Here is a 20,114-nt window from a genome sequence, read left to right on the forward strand (position 1 = left end):
CAAATAAACTTATATGATTATGATATGAATTAAGTTTTAGCTATTCAATTCTATTATTACCAAATATTTTACTATATGCCTAAAGAGATTTTAAAATAAATTAAAGTGAAAATGTTTTATGTCCAGTTATTTAAAATAATATACATTTCTATTGCATAATTTAGTTTCTATTACCATAGTTCTTAAATCTTCATAATAGGATGTATGGCTACATATACCACATGTCTTCAGGGATAAAATTAAAAACTAATAACATTTTAAAAAACATACAGAAAAGATCAAGAGTTCTTTAGGGACTTATTCATCATAAGCAATACATAAATAATTAAATTCTCAGCCAATAATAATGCTTTAAAAAAAGTTTGATAATACTATCAATCAAACGTTTTGTGGTGTTAACCAAAGTCTCCCTTTTTAGTGGACTTTCTGTGATAAGGAAAAAAATGCAGGATTACATAAATGTAAGATAGTTACAAACTAAGGTGTGTATTTTTTTCTTCCATTTAATCCTGTCTGATTCTCAGAGACTACCTGGACAAGTCCCTGCAGTTTCCTTGGCAAGGTTTTTTTTTAGAAGTGGTTTGTTCTTCCTTTCTTCCTAGGGTTGAAGAGAGTGATTAGCCCAAGGTAAACCAGCTGGCTTCATGCACATTGTCTCCTCTTTTCTAGCCAGGTGCCTTAACCATTACACCAAACTGGCTGTCTAAATAAGATAATAGGGGATATCTAAAATTACACTTATATTCTGTAAGCACATGGAAAAAGAATTTGCCTTTATTCTCCTTGTAATACCCACAAGTGGCTGCAATCTTCTGCAGCATCCTTGAATAGAACACTAGTAGAAGAATATATTTCACTGCCAGATGTTAAGCTAACAGGGGAAACATGCATAGTTGGATATACCCTACTGTCTGAACACTTGATATTGTTCTGAGAATAAGGCTGTTTAGTAGAAACATTTCAAGAAACTTAAATTCAGATGCTAAGGCATGAACATTCCAGTTCTTTTTCTGATAGCTCTATATTACAGCAAATACAAAAAGCACAAAGAATAGTATTATTGCCCAGTAATGCAGAAATAGAAACTCTTATTATATGAATCAGTTCAGTAACAGTTTCTCTATGCCTGAGCTGAGAAAGCTTTGGTTACTTGCAGATGTTTGTTATCAAAGCATCTTGGTCATCAGCTGTGGAAGGATTTCTAGTCACCTCATAAATAACATCACCTCATGATCACAAGCTAATATCATGAGCTTACAGTTGGTCATGAAGATGGTAGATGGTAAATCAGCTTTTGGGCCACAAAGTAAAGTAAAAATAATGAGTAAAGAAGACATTCATCTTAGAGATAAATGCTGTGGCAAAGATGGCCCTTCCCTAAAGCCTAATTCAAGTGGCTATGTTTGAATCAGCAGAAATCAATACTGCCATAAAATGTATTGTCCCATCGCCAATCCCATTCCTGGATCTGGAGAACCTTCACAATTTGTTAAGTTCTTGATGAAATTGCTGGGTCTGGAGCAATTATGCCCAGTGCTTTCTGCCAAAGGCTAAGAAAAGAAAATGGTGACAGAAGGTACTGAAGAGAAATGTGTAACTGCAGTAACTTGAAGCTGATCCTACCCTCTAGAAGTCACCTGACTCTGCTGCTGACAGAATAGTCCATGAAGCATCTAAGATTTTACACACTTTGGGATAACTAAGGAGTTCCTCTCCCTATAAGAGAGAAAGCATTGCTTTGATAATGGATGAGAACAATTTAAGCCTGTCTCATCAGTGGGCTGGGAGCAAGATGAAGACGTTATGGGAACACGTAGTATAAAGAAGTTGCTAGAATATGTTTGTATTATTGTTAGACTGGGTAAACACCCTCACTGAAGGATATTTTACAAGAGAATATTTGATGACAATAATGAACAGAATAGTTAAAGCAATGATCTTTCCAATAATATACTCTATATCGATACTGAAAAAGAATGAAAGAATGAAGTTCAGATGATGGATCTAAAGACAGTAAGAATATCTGGCAAAAATGATTATTCAGTCCTGGACCACGTAAAGGCTCACTGTCTTTTGAAGCAACAATTAATAAGGTGAAATTCACAAACTTTGAACATGTAAGGTGAGTTGATCATAGCATAAAACATACAAACTTTGTCAAGTTGGACAAAAGGAAGAAAGGGGGGATAAAGGTTAAGGTAGAAGGAGAGGATAAAAGAGAATTTTGCATGATTGTCTTAGGAAGAGTTATGGGCTATTGTTGGAAATAAATTGAAATACTGAGCAATATCCCAGGAAATAAGCCTTACTCAATGACCCCTAACTAAACAATTAAGGTTTAATATAGAGTAGACCTAAATAAATGGGGTTCCCAGAGCCTATCAGGGTCATGATTATATGATGCAACAGACTGAGGTTAAGCACTGTTAGTTCATCTATACTTATACTTATTTTTTTACTTTTATTATTAAATTTAAAGATTAAAACAATAGGGATCTGTTATTACTATATGAAACAATTTGCTAATTTTGTTTATAGACATTTATATTTTTTCCAAATAATAAATACCAAGACAGAGGTAGGGATATAGGTTTTGTTTTGCACATATATGCCATATGTTTTAAAGCTATGATCTATTATTTCTAACCTTATTGGCTCATTTCTAATTTAAAACCAATCTCTGCTTTGAGTTTTCAAAAGTGAAAGTATCCAATTCTCTTAACAGCAATAATGATGAAAATAGAAATGTTCTTTTGATATCATAAAAGATGGTTCATTTGAACAGCAAGACAGAAACAACTGGACAAAACCCATTTTTAAAGTAGACTTAAGCAAGTATAACTAATGCCACATCCTTGAACATCAAATAAGCTCACTTTAAAAATATTACTGTAGAAACTAGCAAGTTTTTAAAAGTAGCAAGGTAATTCTACTGCAATGGTCTTTTCACAATGATTCTTCTGGAGTGCATTTTGATACTTCTGCAACTTATTTGAAAAGTCAACTTTTGTATCTGCCTCTTGGGACGTCTTCATTGCAATTCCACAGTATACTTATTGAGCAATGTCATAGTAGTAGTTGCGTAGCTTTAATTCAACAGTAAAAAATGATGGCCGATCATCAACACTGGAAGAAAAAAGGAAAATATTTTTGTAGCCAAGCAGACTCTTTATTATTTGTCTGGCAATTTTCAGTCAATATATTATCTCTTTAACAACAACATTTACCAGCACTTTCTCTTGCTTCAGAACAGCTTATTGTATAACTGCTATCCTTATCAGATAATCTAATAGTGGTTTCTCAGGACTTAGCAAGAAGCAGCCAATAAAATACTGCATTGTGAAATGACATTTTGGAAACACTGGAAAGGACCACAAATCTAGGCAAAGTTATGATCTGTATTTTTCTTTCATCTTCTTACCTACCAATACTATCAAATAGTTCCAAAGGAAGGTTATCTGCAGGGTGGAGGTGGAAACAGAGAATGGGTCAAAAAGTCAGGACCAAGAGATCAAATCATGGTATTTACTGTATTTTTCTGAGTATAAGATGCCCCCATGTATAAGACGCCCCCGTGTTTCATGTAGTTTCTTGTAGTAAGCATGCTATAAGCCATAGCTGTAAAGAAGCCAACTTGTTAGAGTGAGTAATACAACAAGAACAAGAAATGCATCACAGGAACAATAGAGATGAAACCTAGAGTGAAACCAATGTGATACAGGAAACAACTACAATAGAGAGGAATGATAGAGCTGCATATAAGATAGAGGCTCATCCGGCATGTGTGGAATTCTCCTTGGCCTCCTGTGTATAAGACGCACCTCAATTTTCAAGTAAACATGTTAAGGAAAAAGTAGTGTCTTATACACAGAAAAATACGGTATGTTGTGACGCATGAAAAATGAGATGTATCACTTCTCATTTGCTAAAGAATTCCAAACTGAGGGGCAAAGAATGACTCTATATTAGGGTCTCCAACCTTGGCCACTTTAAGCCTGGAGGACCAACTCCCAGAATTCTCTAGCCAACTGGCTGGAGAATTCTGGGAGTTGAAGTCCTCCAGGCTTAAAGTGGCCAAGGTTGGAGCTGGAGAATTCTGGGAGTTGAAGTCCTCCGGGCTTAAAGTTGCCAAGGTTGGAGACCCCTGCCCTATATGCTGGTTTCAATGGAATATTTAACTATTGTCAATGAGCCTGATAAGCTCCAAGAAATATTGATATGAAAATACTTACTTATATGTCCAACACAATTTCATTAATTTATAGATATCAGACGAGCAACCCACTGGACATTCCAATCGTTCTCCTCTTTCAATCATCTGAGCAACGTCAAGTCCTTTCAGACCCTACAACCGAGTGACACAGAAAACTGAGACAATGTTGGCTTCGACTGAAATAAGAATATCACAATTTCTGAAATATTTTGTCACAAAGATGTGTCGCAATGGACATTTGAATAGCATCTCCATCTTGGTTTATTTTTTAAATCTATGATTTGGAATTAAAAAGGAAAGTTTAATAATGGTAAAGAAAGTTTATTTACCTTATATGGCTTTTGCCCATAGGAAAATGTCTCCCACATTAACACACCAAAACTCCAAACATCACTCTTGCTAGAAAATTTGAAGAAGTTCATGCATTCTGGAGCATACCATTTAACTGGCCACTTGCCATGATGTTCTGCCTGTAATGACACCCAAAATTGAAGAAAACAATAAAATATATTAGTATATTATATCTATCAACCACAATCTATAAAAGAATCAGAAAACATGTTCCATTGTAATTGTTCAATGAACCATAATTATTTGTTGAAAATTTGTGCAAGGCATAAGGTTGAGCAAAAGCTGAATTATAGTGACGCCACAATTCACATTGACATTTGGTGATAAAAATTTTAAAACATGTTAAAGGATGGAAAAATTACCTTGTAATAATCATTAGAGCCAAGAGCTTTTGAAAGTCCAAAGTCACTGATTTTGGCATAATGTTGTGTAACCAGAAGCACATTTCTTGCAGCTAAATCTCTATGTACAAAATTATTTTCTTCCAAATATTTCATTCCCATGGAAACTTGATGCACCAACTCTATTAGATTCTTTTCCGTGACATCTCTGCAAAATCAAACCAAACTTTTAGAAACCTATTTCTTTTTATATTCTTCATTCCTCACTCCCACGCAGTAGAAAGTGGATGCTAATAATATATTGAATAAATATTCCAACTTTATTGCTTAGAGAACACATTATGCATTCATTTTTTCCGTACATTATTGCTAAATTTTTATTATATCCATGTAACATCCAAATAGTCTAGAACAGAGTATTTCCCCCTCCATCTTGTACAGTCTCAGAAACTTTCAAAAATTGTCAATTATAAATTTTAATGTGAAATAATTATAATTTGACAGGTGCTTATTATTATTATTAATACAGGAAATAAATATACTAGTTGAATTAATCTTTTAAATTACATATAAATTAGAATAAAATTAATATTTTCTTGCTATTTGCTTATTTCTTTGTCCTGATTCTAACAGGACAAATGTTAGATTCTAATAGGCCAAATGGAATGTGGCCTAAAAAGCTTGACTTAGGTTGATTTACAAGCAAATGCCAATCATTAAATAGAGATTTTCTGGAAAGTAGACCTTGCAGAAATCAAAGGTTCATCCAAACCAGTGGTGGAGAACGAAGGCCCTTTTATGACTTGTGGACTTCAACTCCCAGAATTGTACTGGCTTGTCCAAACAAGAATATATACTGGATCAATATCACAATTAATATGAGATAATTAAGAAGCATGATGATGGTATAGACCAGGGGTGAGGAACTAGGACTCTTTTATGACCTGTGGACTTCAACTTCCAGAATTCCTGAGCCAGGATGGCTGGCTCAGGAATTTTGGGAATTGAAATCCACAAGTCATAATGGGCCCATTGTTCCTCATCTCTGACCTGAACAGACTCAATCATTTACATTTGTCACTTTTCTACATTGCAGTGACTTCCATGCTCTGTAAATGTACCTGTGGAATACTAAATCCAGCAAAATTGTAGCCATGAATTCAGGTAAGCATGGATGGCAAGTCAAAATATATCATCCTTTATATCAGTGGTTCTCAACCTTCCTAATGCCATGACCCTTTAATACAGTTCCTCATGTTGTGGTGACCCCCAACCATAAAATTATTCCTAGAACCATTGAAAATATGTGTTTTCCGATGGTCTTAGGCGACCCCTGTGAAAGGGTCGTTCGACCCCCAAAGGGGCCGTGACCTGGTTGAGAACCACTGCTTTATATGAATACAGCATAGCTATGTATATTTGTATTCAGTAAATTCACTTGTAGTGAAAATAAGCAGTATGACACAAGCTGCATATATGCCTTCAAAGTAAATTGAAGAAGAAAATGTTAATTTTGAAAATGTCACTGTTATGAAAATGTTTCCTTTTGAAGTATTCAAACAATACCAATTTCAGCAATTCGTTGGATATTACAAAAGCTGTTATTTTCATATAACCTACACTTTTCAATGAACAGTGGTCATTTTAGATTCCATCCATTATTGGTCAAAGCCTGCCAGCTTAATGTCAACTCACCCATGTTTTAGCAGATATTTATTCAAGGGGCCAAGCTCAGCCATTTCCATTACCAGCATCCAAGATTCAGCTTCACATATGCCAATCATTCGGACAATATATGGGTTATCAAGTTGTTGCATTACATTAGCTTCTCTTAGGAGTTCATCTTTTACTGCTGGATCATTACTTTCATTTTTGAGAATTTTCACAGCCACAATTTTCTTTCCTCTGTAACAGGAATTCCAGGAAAACATAATTATGTTAAGCTTTGGAGAATGGTAGATGGCTGGAAATGAGGTGGTCTATTTCTGTCCTAAAATAAATTTTGCTTGCTTTGCTCTGTTGACATTTTTCAAACAGAATTAGCCTTAATTTCAAATCTGTAGATAACATTCATGAAGCCATTACTGTGGCTTTATCAGAAATTCCAATTCTTTAGTCTATCTTTGAAGTATCACAGAAGAGTCCACGTCCAAATTTTTCGTGCCCTTTTATAGAAGTACAGCAGTGGTCGGTTTCAACTGGTGTTACCACTAGTTCACTTTATGCATATGCTTTGTGCGCGCTTTGCGCAAGTGCATTGAATTTCAGAACAGCTGAGGCACGGCAATCCACTCTGCCACGCCTATCAGCTGGGCTAAAAACGAACAAATATAGGTAAGTATAGCGCAGGGGCGGGCGGAAAGGCCCAACTGACGGACAGAGCGAACCAGTTCACTCTCACCTCACCATCTCCGCTACTGGCTAACCCGAACTGGGGAGAACCAGTAGCAACCCACCACTGAGGTACAGTATGTTATAGTGTAATGGATTCCACTACACTACAAGAAAGCAACTCAGGTGCCTTTCAGGCAACCAAAGCATCTGGTCCATATTGATCCCTTAAAACACACTTAAGCTGAAGACACTTCCACTACTACAAACTGAGAAACCAAAATTCAATTTGAAGTTGGAGAAAATCCTTAAACTAGTCATTATATCATAGTTGATTTAAAATCATGACCCAGCTTCTACCTTAGCTTTCCAATTAAATAATTTACCAAAATAGAATTTTCCCATGGGGTTAGATATTCTTGAGTCCCTATCACAACTCAATTTACATCCTAAAATGGCTCATAGATTTCTCACCATTAGTTCTCCTAGAAATTTTTCCTACCACATGTTGTTTCAAGAACTTGCCATGAAAATAGCACAAAGGAAATAGTTAATAATTGCCAAACTTATAAAAGATTATATTTGACTATATTTTCATTTTACCAAGAGGTGGCTTGGTAAAATCTTGGCCCAATGCGATTTTTGATCCATATGATATAGTATTTGACCCATATTGACTTATATTATAAGGTAAGGTGATCATTTAGTATCTTTTGGGGGATAGTGAATTAGTGCATATTAATAGATTTATGGGAACATCTTTAAATGTTAAAAATATGTTAATATCATGTTGAAGCTTTGGAATTTGGCTGTTTATCAAGAATTGTGCTTGTATTAAGCATGGGGGTGGTGATGGATTACAAAACAATTATGTTAAGAAATTTTAATCTGTCAAAGAATGGTTGTCAGAAATGTGTGACCAATCTGTTTTGAAAAATGCAAAAGAGATTATTTTCTACCAATCAAAGGATGCAACAATATAGCACAGGTTCTGTGATATCTTACAATAATATTTTGAACTATTCATGTTATAGTAGTGAATTTATTGGTAAATCAGTGACTATTGATAAGTATAAAATATTAAATTTTTCTTTTATTTTAGTTTGTACTTTTTTCAAATTAAATTGTTTTGTTACAAAAAATAAATAATCATAAATAATAAAATAAAATAAAATTTTAACGTACAGAAAACTGAATTTTAAAGATTCAGTTGTAAACATACAGAAAACTGAATTTTAAAGATACAATTATATCCATATTCATAAGGAAGATTCAACTGAAATTCGGTAGGCAATTATTGAATTTAAGGGGACTTCTGACTGAGCTAGGAGATAATAGCGTCTTTGGTTTAAAAGTAACATGCTAGATTTTTGTTATACAACTGGAATCCAGTGCAAATATCTGTGACTTGAGAATTAATGTAGTTAAAGCAATGTACTATTGTTTTATGGGAACAACTCTCTTTTCATTTTAAATTATCAAGTGTTTTGGAAGGCTATAGCAAATGAACAATATTCATTTAATTGAACCGAGTTAACTTTTAATTCTGTTAAAGGGTCTCATACAATTTTTTTCTAATAATTACTGTAATAACAGTATCAAAATCAAATAAAGAAAAGGATACTAAAAGCATAAAGATGAGGAACAATAACCTACTTTTTCATTTCATAAGTGCCTTTTTTTACAGTACCAAAATTACCAGAACCAAGTTCTTTTTCTTCCAAAGTCAGTAAATTTCGGTCAAGGGTGACATTTTTAGCTTTTACTTCTTCTGGATCTGCATATGGACTTTCATAAACTTCTGTATCCATAGGCAAAGGTTCCCTTTGTTCACCTGTTAAATGAACAGCATATCTTATTTTATTACAACACTCCTTTGTAATCTGTCCTTACTGATTGAATTTAAAATATTAACTTTATAATATTAGCTCAAAATGAGACACATCTTTTCAAACAATCATAATTATATTTTAGTTTGGTATTGAACTATAATGCTTTTATTACTATGCTATTTTATGCATAAGGTTCTCATTTGCTTTTGTACATCTTAATTAATCACATACAGCAGGGGTGTCAAACTCGATTTCATTGAGGGCTGCATCAGGGCTGTGGTTGATTTAGGCGGCTGGGTGGGTGTGGCTGACTGGGTAGGTGTGGCCAGCTTGACGCTGCTCACTGGGCGTGACTGACTGGATGGGCATGGCCAGCTTGATGCCGCTCACTGGGCGTGGCTGACTCATGATGGTTGGGTTGGGATGGAAAAAGTCATACCAGCTAACTTGATGTGGGGACACTTTGATGCCACACAAAGTTCCTCGCCTCCCCAAATTGCTGGCAGCCAAGTGCATTCCAGGTTTGGGGACTTTTATCCACATAGGAAGGAGAAGGCCTTCTTCCTAAGCCCAGGCATGATTGGCAGTTTGTATGCTCCGATGTGGATAAGTCTCCAAGCTTGAAATGGTGTTTGTGTGTGTGTGTGCGCACGTGCACAGCATGCCAAAGGAGATGTTCTTCTCCCAATCCAAGACACCATTGGCATTTGCCTGTCTGGTGCACCCTCCCAGCAAAGGAGGAGGCGGAGGACGCCACTGCTGTGTGTGGAAACATAGAGGAGAAAGTTTGCAGGAAGCAGTTTCCTCCGAGTCCAACTTCTGCCTTGACAGATCTCTGGAGAACAAGAGGAGGCGGCAGGGAAGCAGTGCTCTCTGGTCCTGCATGAGGGAGACTGGCCCTTCTTGAAAGGGAATCCCTGTTTCCAATTATGAGTGGTAAGGGTGCTAGCTTGTTGGGACAGCTTTCCCTCATGCTGCTCTCCCACCATTCCCTCCTTCTCTCTATGGCAGCTCTCCACTCCATTCCACTCCAGAGATCTTTCAAGGCTGAGGTTGGACTTGGAGGAAACTGCTTCCTGCAAAATTTCACTGCATCAGCATTATGGTTGCCCTCAAAGGGCCAGTTGCATGTAATTGTTGATTGTATCATAGTAGTTCAGGAGTGTATTAACGTGGGACGAACAGGATTAACATTTCAAATATGAACAAATATTTCAAATAAATCTGCAAAAACAAATTTAAAACAAAGAAAAAACGTAAGTTTTTTAGTTCTCTCTGTCTCTCATGCTGTTTTGTCCGAGCCGGATGCTTAGCATCTTTTATTGGCTACAAGTTCATCCATGTTTGGAGTTAGGTTCTGAGCTGTGGAAACTCTCAGGATAGAGTGGAGGTTTGCATCGGTGAGAACACTTTTGTGTGTGCTTTTGTTCACCCTCATTTTAGAGAAAAGTTGCTCACACAGGTATATACTTCCAAACATGCACAGCATTCAAGCAGCTTGTAGGTGGAGTTGGGGAATCGTTTCAGGGATGAACCTTGTGAATTGTGTGGGCCCTACAGAATCATAAGTATGGTGTTACATTGGAGTTCTATCAGCTCCATCTGCATGCTTACAGGCGTCAACTGTAAATGGATTGCTGAGCAGCCCAAAATTGAATGTCTGTGCTTCAAAAGCAACAAAGCAACGTGGAAACTCCATTTGAAGTGTGCTCAGTTTATCGGCAAAATGAGCATCTGAGAACACAGCGGTGGTGACTTGGCTGATGAGTGTTTGGCAACAGGGAAAGTGACTCAAGTTTGTTTGCTACATCTGAGTCTTCCACAGTCGCAGCTTTACTCGAAAGGCTCTCACTGCATCATACATGTCCGTGATCACGGGCCCATCCCTGAAACTGAAGGTTTAGCACAGTGCCACTATAAAACTAGCTTTCACAGCAGCTTCACTTTGTGACTTTGCTTTTGTGAAATGTGCTGCCATGATATCAGACTCTTTTTCAACTCTTTCACCTTCTTTAGCTTCTGGTGTATGTCCAAGTTTTTGAAATTGTCCTGATGTTTTGTCTCATAGTGCCGTCTCACATTATATTCTTTAAATACAGCCACAATAGCTCCGCAAACAAGGCACACGGCCTTATTTCAATGTCAGCAAACAGGTACACTGTCTCCCCCGTTTTGAAAACACCTGTTTTCAAAGGCCACTTTCCATTTGGCCATTTTTGGGGGTTTAAATATCAGCACACAGGTATTCACAGCAGATTTGTCTATATGGTGTATAAGACTGCACAGAAAACTCAAAGTCCAAGGTGCTGCTTGAGACAAGCAGTTGCGAGCGCTCCTGAGGTTCAGTAGGATGCTGCGAGTCCGGAAATGCCTGCAGCCCTTTGATACAATTGAGATTATACATTTTATATAGGAGAGCTCCTGGATGGATGGAAGAAAAAATCAGTAATCCACCATCACTCCGAAGCTGGTCTAGTAACCACAAGGGCTACTCAACCTCTCTAGTTAAACTATCTCCATTTCTGATTAGATTCTGATATTTTCAAGGCTGCCTTTCAGTTTGACAATCCTGACATACAGTTTCAAACTTTATGAAAACAGGCAACATTAATCCTTAGAAGGAAAGGACTCTTCATCAAGAGCACCTAAACTCTGGACTTATCTGTTTTCTGACAAACAAGCCAAGGATTTCTTAGATAAATTTTCTGAAAATACATTTGTGTTATATATTATCCCAATTACGGTCTTTCTGTTGTTATGTCGCTGACTTTATTTCCACATACAAACTTTTTAATTCAAGAGAGAGAGAGAAAGATATTCACTGGTTTGAACATGTATTAAAGACAACTACAAAAGTGTGTGTGTGGTTTCCAACCAGTGTTACAAAATAATTTGGAATAGAAAGACAGATAGGCAAAACAAAGCCTTTTTCTCAGATTCCAAATTAAAGAGCAAGTGCATTTTTTGATCAAATAAATTTATAACCATAGAAAATTATTTGGATTATATATTGAGGCTAGAGTCTCTTTTAGACTCTACTGGAAAGGAAAATGCCAGATACAAAATGTAAGAAAGCTTTTATACCAGTTAGCAAAAAGTAAGAACAGAACATTCAATAGGCTGGCTGTGTTGGCTATGACTGCTCCTAATTACTGCCCTTTCAAAAGGTCGTGAAGACCTGATTCAAATTCAGATTCAAATCTTTATTGTCAGTGCCCAACATATGTGCAATGAGATTAGTTTAGCTCCCTCAGTGTACCCACCACCACCACAATACAATTCAACCCAACCCCAATACAACTGGGGTTGGGTTGTTGTGATGACTCCCTGAATGCTTCCCCAGATCTCTTTCCAGATGTCAGTTCAGAGGAAGATGAACCAGTTCCAGGCACATCTGGAAGGCAGTTGGTTAATGGCTCCAAGCAGTTGTCTGAGAGGGATTTAGCTCAAGGACACCTGCAGCAGGATAGCCTTTAGGTTTCAGGTGGAGAAAACATGCAGCTGCAGCCAGTCAGTGATGAGGAAGAGGAACTGCCTTCTGCACTTGATCCAAGAACACGTAGGGTAGAGAAAAGGCAGGAGCAGAAAAAGTCAGCCAGATTACTCTCGAGGAGAATGCCTCGCTCTTCTTGATCAGTTGCACCAGAAGTTAGCTTTTTAACACAGCAGGCAGATGGAAGTGATGCTGGGAACAACGTGTTCATTTTCTAGCTGTGTGTTTTCTTGTCGCTGTGATTCTTGCCTTGTTTTGGATTGACACCATACCTTGACTTGGATTGTGCCTTGTGAACTCTGGACTTTTCTTGCCTCGTGAACTGTGTACAAGAACTCTTGTATTGTGGATTTAATTTTGCCTTGTGAGTTTGTTTTGATTGAGAAACTTTCAAATGCCTTGTGGACTCATTGGCCATTACTCTGTGGACTAGCTTTGGTCTACTTGTGGCTGGACTTAATTAGGACAGTTCTGGGTTTTAGTGAAGAGAGTTGCTGGGGAATATTAATAAATCCACTAAACCACAGTTGTGCGTGTGTGCGCACGCGCGCAGGATAGCACAGTTGTCAGCATTGGAGCTCTGTCATGGATATATGCAGTTAGTGGGTTTATAGCTTTGTTAGGCCTCAGTACAGTTTATATGTTTTTGGACTATAATGGAGTTCTTTGCTTTTATCTGACCCACTTCCCAGAGTTTATTGGATAGCTGGATGACTATATAAACTGCATAAATAAATAAATGACAGTCCAGCATTTTTCTGGGCACCAGGTTAGAGAAATATTGGAGAAGTCTGGTCCACAGTTTTACAAAGCACCAATATATCTCAATCAGTATGCATAAGTCATAGGCCAGTGTGAGACCTGAAGAAGTGATTTCACTTGTAGTAAAATAAATAAGCACTTTGAACTTGTGAATAGTTGATTTTCTTCACTGCTGTATTTTAGACATTATCAGAAATGACACAATATCATTACGTACCTCGTTTTGCCCATGAGGGCGCATAATTGTTAAACATTGCAAGTAGTGCAGAATCATCTCTCTGGCCACGAACAGAGAAAGAGGGCTATGATAAAAAGATATATATTTTTTATTTCAATCATTTGGGGTCAAAGAGAGGGACAACATTAAGAAGAAAATTACATGACAAACATTAAGCAAAAACAATGTGCAAGCGGAGTTAAAGAAAGAGAGTAAATCTTACCTAAATTTTTGAAAAGTTATTTGTTGCTTATATTTGGCAGTAAAGTAAGACTTACAATGCAAAAGCATAAAGATTTCTGCAAATATTTTAAATACTTTCCTAAAGAAGGAATTAAATAACAGTTTTATATTTCAATTAGACAACTATAGATCCTATTTTGGAATCCCTATTTTGGAATCCTGAAACAAGAACTGCTCAGTGTTTTTCTTCTAATATACTTTATATTTTCACTGCTATTTTTCATTTTATAAACTATTCTTCAAAAGTGCATGGACTTTGAAGCAGTAATTCGGGAAATAAATGTAATCTACTGGTCTAGCATTATTTGAAACTAACATGGATAACTTAGGCCAGTTGGATGAACTTATCTCTAAATATCTCTTATTGCTTTTCCCAACCATTGATCTATGCTTTTTTAATGCAAGTCAATAAAAATGGAAAGCTGAATAACACATTAAACTTGCTTGGAACACTAGAAAACTGATAAATATAGATGTATGAGGATAAACATGATGCAATAGATAGTTGTCTATATAGATAACACACAGATTGAAATATACTAGTTGTAACTCTATATTACAGCAATAACAGCATTTTGCTAATATTTTTAATTGTTTTTATCACTTTATCTGTAAATTCAAATTTAACATGCTTCCAGTTAAATTGTAGAAGTTTCACAAAAACTGATATTCCAAGAAAGTGGAAGGTTTTGAGATAAATTTGATTTAAAAAGCTAAGCTACAAAGAAATTATATTGCTAGCAAAACAATTTAAGTATCTTTTTTAAAAAAAAAAGACAACTAGCAACCTGATATGCTTGTTTATAAATAAAACGTATTACTTCATAAATATTTACAAAGTAACATAGATTTAGAGCTGCCTCTATGATGGCAATTGGAATCCTGAGTACTATTTCAGCATCACTTTTCAAGGAAAGAATGGAAGTTCAGTTACAAATGCTTTTAACATAAAATCTGCTGATACTAGATCACTTATAAATAGTTTTATTTGTTATATATGCCACAGAAAAGGAAAATAATTGTTACTGGTGCTGAACCTTTTAAAGGGAATCAGTAGTAATTAATAGATGCCTATGAATTTCACAGTACATACACTATGTAAATACTTATATCTGCTAGAACAGGGGTGTTTAGATATGGCTGTGGGGCTGCCCTGGAAACAGTGAAGGACTGGCCCGTGGTGCCTCTGTCAGTGAAAACGGAGCTCGGGAAGGTGCGTGTGGCTCTCCTGAGCTCCATTTTCAGCTGTGACTGCTTCCTGCAGCCCTCTGCCAGCAAAAATGGAGCTCGGGAGGGCCATACCCAGCCTTCCTGAACTCCATTTTCACTGGCACAGTGCTTGGACCACCACAGGTGCCCCTAACATGAGTGACATTGAGCTGGCCATGCCCCCTAGCCATGACCTCCCAGCCCCCCGAGGTCAAACACAGCCCTGATGCGGCCCTCAATGAAATCGAGTTTGACACCCCTGTTCTAGAAAAATGTAAGAGAAACAGAGAAAAACAGAGATAGGTAAGAGGACTGATCACTTAATGTTCCTGTCTTCTCCAAAGCACAAAGTAATTCTCTAATGTTATTAATTTAGTTCTGTCAGTTTCAACACTCTCAGTTCCCCATTGCTAAAGACAGAACTAAATTGATTGATAACATTGGAGAATTACTTTTAAATATGAAACTTACTCGTACGAGACTTTAACACAATTAAGGAGAGAGGCAAAATTAATTAACTTTTCCCTATTTAGTTATGAAGAGGTGAATATGACCCTGTGATCGGAAAAGAAACAAGCGTTTGTAAATCTGTTTTGTAAATCAGGCCTCTCCTTTACATCTAACATTTATGTAAAATGCCTAAAACTCATTTGTCATAATAGGCTGTGAATAAATACAATATTTATGTTTGTTTTAGACTCATCAACATATTTAATACTCTAATAAAATCTTGCTAACCCTTTTCTATTAGAAGAGTTTCTGTAGCCCAATGAGATCCATGAACCATTTTGTTTATTGTATATCATATAGGAATTTGCATTGGACTAGGAAGCTGGAAGGCCTTGAAAGAGGTTACAAAATGGCACTCAAAACACTCAATAGCACCAGCAGAGTTATTATAGTTTTAGAGGTAAGTAGCAGAAATTAGTGTAATGCTTTGAATTATGTAGGCAAGGGATTCATAAAGTCTGGGTCATGATCTCCTGGTGAAGTCACAAGTAGCTTTGAAGGAAGTTGCATTTCTCCTAATGAATCTGGAGCATGCAGTCTATCTGACTGCTAGCTTAGGTTTGAGCACTTATTCAATGACCTTTTCTGTAACTGTTTCTACTCCTGATGGCCACCCAAGCAACCTAGCCAAGATCACAGTGCTCTTATCTAATATGTTTGTTCTCTTCTTGGGCATCTCTAAGTGGTTGAGATGGGAGTTGGTCTATTAAGCCCTGCACTCACACTCACTCCAGTCAAGCTAAAATTACTTCTCAGAGGAGGACAATGCATTGCAATGGGAGCCCAGTAAATTTAGGCTGCCTTTCAGAAATTAGACCTGCTTGTAAAATATTTACTTTCTTTCTAACCAACATAATTATTATAAAACAAATCATTGTTGTATTTCAAAACAAATAAAATGCAAGCCCAAGTATAAAATAGCCATGGGTTAATTATATAAATTAAGAAGTAAAAGCTGAAGAAAGGTGCTAGATGCTCAGAGATTAGCAACAAGAAGCAGAATAAACTACAAACAGGTTTGTAAATCAACAAAATGAAGATAATTTTTAAATGTAGGGTAGGACTTAACAAAACTGTGTTTAATTGCACCTTTTGGGTTCCTGGCTTTGGGAAAGTGTATGATTTGATTCTGGTGATAAGTCCACCTGTTGACCAAGTCTAGAAACCATAAAGGATATCAAAAGAATAAATAAATGTATGAAGAAAATGTGAAAAATCCATATCTATTTTTTTCAGTCATTTACAATAGGTCTGTTCTAAGTATAGCATATTTTGTGATGTACATTATAATCAGTGGTTTTTAAAGTTAAGTGGATGTTTGCTTCCATCAAAACACTGGCTAAATTCAAACTTTGATTTATTTTAAAAGAGATCCACTAAAATAAATAGATCTTAAATTATTCATCTGCAGGTTTATTGATTACAATGACCTATTATAAGTAGAAACAATTCTGGATTTCATGACAATGGTTGCATTTTTAATTAGAACTTTTGGCTTTGTAGTCAGCTTGCTCTGTTGCTAGTAAAGGTCATAAGGCTGGGACATACAGCCTTATGATGATATATTTAGCAATAATATGGGAGATATTAAGAAATTTTGTTGGTTGGAAAACTTCAATTTTTTATTTCTTTTCCCCAATGATATAATTTGTTTTATGTATATTTGAATATTGGAAATGGAATTTAATTTATTCATAACATACACTATCCTCATCTAATCCATTAAGAAAAAGTTTGATCATTTTGGTCTAATTAATACATTTATGGAAATATACATATAAATAGCTTCTGTGAAACCACAGTTTTTGGAGATTCTTCCAGAGGAATTTATGATACTTATTAATTCCCTTCCGGGTGTAGGTACTTGGGTAACTGCGTCACAAATCTATCACAAGTAGCCATCGATACACAAATTTAAGCCCTGGTTTGTTAAAAATGTTTGCAGATAAGCATAATTGGTTGGTATTAAGCTAAACTATAAAGCATCAATTTATAAGGCACAATGATCAGATTTACCAACTGGTCACATGACTTATCACAATTAATAGATTATGTCTAACATAAGAGATTAGAGTATTTTAACTAGTGCAAACAAGTTTAAAACAATCACTTCCACTTACATGCTTGTTCTAGCATGAAGTGAATGGAAAATATAAAATCTAGTCTTACAAACTAGGACAGGAATTTCCAATAATGTTTAATGTTTGGGACCAAAAGCCTTATTGGATTGTGCTTATTATTTTCTCCACTTTTTCAAATATCTTATATAAATCTCTGTAACTTTGTCACATACAGTATTTCTTTTAAACATAGTCCCCATTATTTTATTTCACGTTCTCCAATTATACTTTCTGCTTCTAATGCATTCAAATCCTATATGCACTTGCTTACAGAGAAAACAAATATATCTAAAACTACTTATTTCATTAGTTATTCTGAAAACAGAATTAGTGTTTCAAAATTTGAAAAATGATAGCTAATATTTTATTTGTACCAGATAAAAACTCATATATGAATATTCAGTAACCACTGGTAGTATAGTTGCCTTTTAACAAATTAATATTATGTAAAATTTAAAAACAACAACAAACATATTTATGAAAATGCATAAAAAGGTAATTTGCAACCTATTTCTGAAACTTATTTTAATTCACTATTCAGCAAGAATAAATATATAAGTCACACAAAACACTTAAATATTGCCAGACTTTATATTATTTAAGATATTACTGGTTTTCAACAGTAGATTTTCTTACCGTGGAGTTGCGAGGCTTAGAAAGTTTGGTGGGTAATGAATCTAAGGTAAAAAGATATATCAATTACTATAAAAATATCAGTTGTGACTTATTATTAAGATCAGCTTCAAGGAGCAAAGACAGACTTTACCTCCATACAAAGACAAATTCAGTTCCCATTAAAAAAAAATGAAAGTAAACAAATGAGCATATGTGAATTGATCCTGGAACATAATTTTCTGGAATAGAAAAGGTTATGTATAAATTTTTGTCTGCTACTCAAGAGGATCTTGTACTTTTGCAATTTACTGGAGGATTTTTCATCAGGCTGAAAAGTAGAAGAGCCTCATTACTAGTTCATCAGCAAAAGATAAAATTGGGAGCAAAATGTAATGTAACTCTCCCTAAAATTGGCCCCAGGTAGATAGAAACTTTATGAAGTCAGTTTTTCCTGATGTGTAAACTAACTACAGTTTATTATAAATCAAGAAAAATGTAGTTTTGTATGATAGTGAAGCTTTGTTTTACCAGCCCTCACAGTGAAAGTTTGGTTTTAGTAACATAGATCTACAATCTGAAAGCAGCCAAATTATCCAGAGCTCACTTTAACGGCAATATTTATGGGAGTCACACTTCATTTGTGTAATGTGCTAGGCAAAAAAATCTTTGAAATATTTGCACACTCCTCGTTTACAAGAATATGGCATTCATATCTGATCCAATTTCATTTTGGAGATGGAATGGATCACATATCGGTACATAAGTGTCCCTCCACCATACATACACCCCTCCACCATATCTCACCACTCCAAACTGAGAGAAAATTATGTTTCTATAATTGATGCTATAGATCAGGGATGTCACACTCAAGGTCCATGGGCTGGATCCAGCCTGTGATGGGGTTGGATCCGGCCCACGGGGCCATCCTGGAAACTGTAAGGGTATTACGGTTTTTAGTCAGGTATTACATGATATTAGTCAATTGAAATTTTTAAGCCCGTTAGATTTTAATTTACAAAATTAGATGCAATACACTGTTGTGATAAAGAACAATGTGATTTGAATTGTATGTATTGTAATTTTATATTACACATAAAATACTACAATAGATCTTGTAATAGAAATAAAAGTTACTACAATTTATATTCTGATTCAGACAGTACCTTCATGCCAAACTCTATTATCCATTGGGAATTTGCCTACCATTTTAAAGGCACTTAAACTGGAGGATATCACTCAAAGGTGATGAGGTACCCTGATATCACTAGGGTACAGGAGACACTGCCCAAAGGCCCAAAACCCTTCATTGGCACACTACACACGTTAAACCATTGGCACTGAACACCTGATGGGCATCCTCTCCCATGAGCCCCCATCCCCTAGGCCCCCAAAGCACACCATGCTCCAAGGCTTTGTGGAAAATGTCTGGAAGTCAATGGAGGGATGCTTTGGGTCTCCCCCCCCCAAAAAGACAGACCCACAAGAAGGCCCCGAGGGATTTAACCAGCATTGCCCGAGAAAGCTAAATTTTGGATAGATATTTGGCTTCTTGGATGTTGGGAAAAGATGGAGACGGTGGTTCCTTGTTTCCTATTTGGGAAAGCTAGATTGTGTCTTGGGTTTTCCCCCCTACAATCAGAGACATTGAAAGGCAGCCCTGAAAAGATCAGAATCTGATCAGAAATGGAGATAGCTTAACTAGAGAGATTGAGTAGCCCTTGTGGCTGCTAGACCAGCTTCAGAATGATGGTGGATTGCTGATTTTTTCCTCCATCCACAATTCATCAGGTTCATACCTGAAACAATTCGCCAACTCCACCTACAAGCAGCTTGAATGATGTGCATGTTTGGAAGTACATACCTGTGTGAGCAACGTT

General features: G+C 36.1%; 1 protein-coding gene across 3 annotated transcripts in view; it reads right to left on the reverse strand.

Annotated features, from left to right (window-relative positions):
- Window positions 1-2,855: 2,855 nt before the first annotated feature.
- The window catches only part of SYK (spleen associated tyrosine kinase), a 38,153-nt gene continuing 20,894 nt past the window's right edge, over window positions 2,856-20,114 (reverse strand). The window contains exons 6-14 of one of the 3 annotated variants that reach the window (XM_034410025.2): window positions 18,259-18,299; window positions 16,592-16,660; window positions 13,541-13,625; window positions 8,893-9,070; window positions 6,601-6,810; window positions 4,927-5,113; window positions 4,543-4,683; window positions 4,233-4,345; window positions 2,856-3,126 (exon numbers count right to left, since the gene is read on the reverse strand). In XM_034410025.2, coding sequence (XP_034265916.1) covers window positions 3,054-3,126; window positions 4,233-4,345; window positions 4,543-4,683; window positions 4,927-5,113; window positions 6,601-6,810; window positions 8,893-9,070; window positions 13,541-13,625; window positions 16,592-16,660; window positions 18,259-18,299 — 1,097 coding nt within the window. In that variant the 3' untranslated portion in view covers window positions 2,856-3,053. The remainder of the gene's footprint in view (window positions 3,127-4,232; window positions 4,346-4,542; window positions 4,684-4,926; window positions 5,114-6,600; window positions 6,811-8,892; window positions 9,071-13,540; window positions 13,626-16,591; window positions 16,661-18,258; window positions 18,300-20,114) is intronic. The other 2 variants (XM_034410026.2, XM_034410027.2) reach the window with 2 other exon arrangements.

The sequence above is a fragment of the Pantherophis guttatus genome, chromosome 2 (assembly GCF_059756535.1).
Source record: "Pantherophis guttatus breed Tessera chromosome 2, ASM5975653v1, whole genome shotgun sequence".
Classification (NCBI taxonomy): domain Eukaryota; kingdom Metazoa; phylum Chordata; class Lepidosauria; order Squamata; family Colubridae; genus Pantherophis; species Pantherophis guttatus.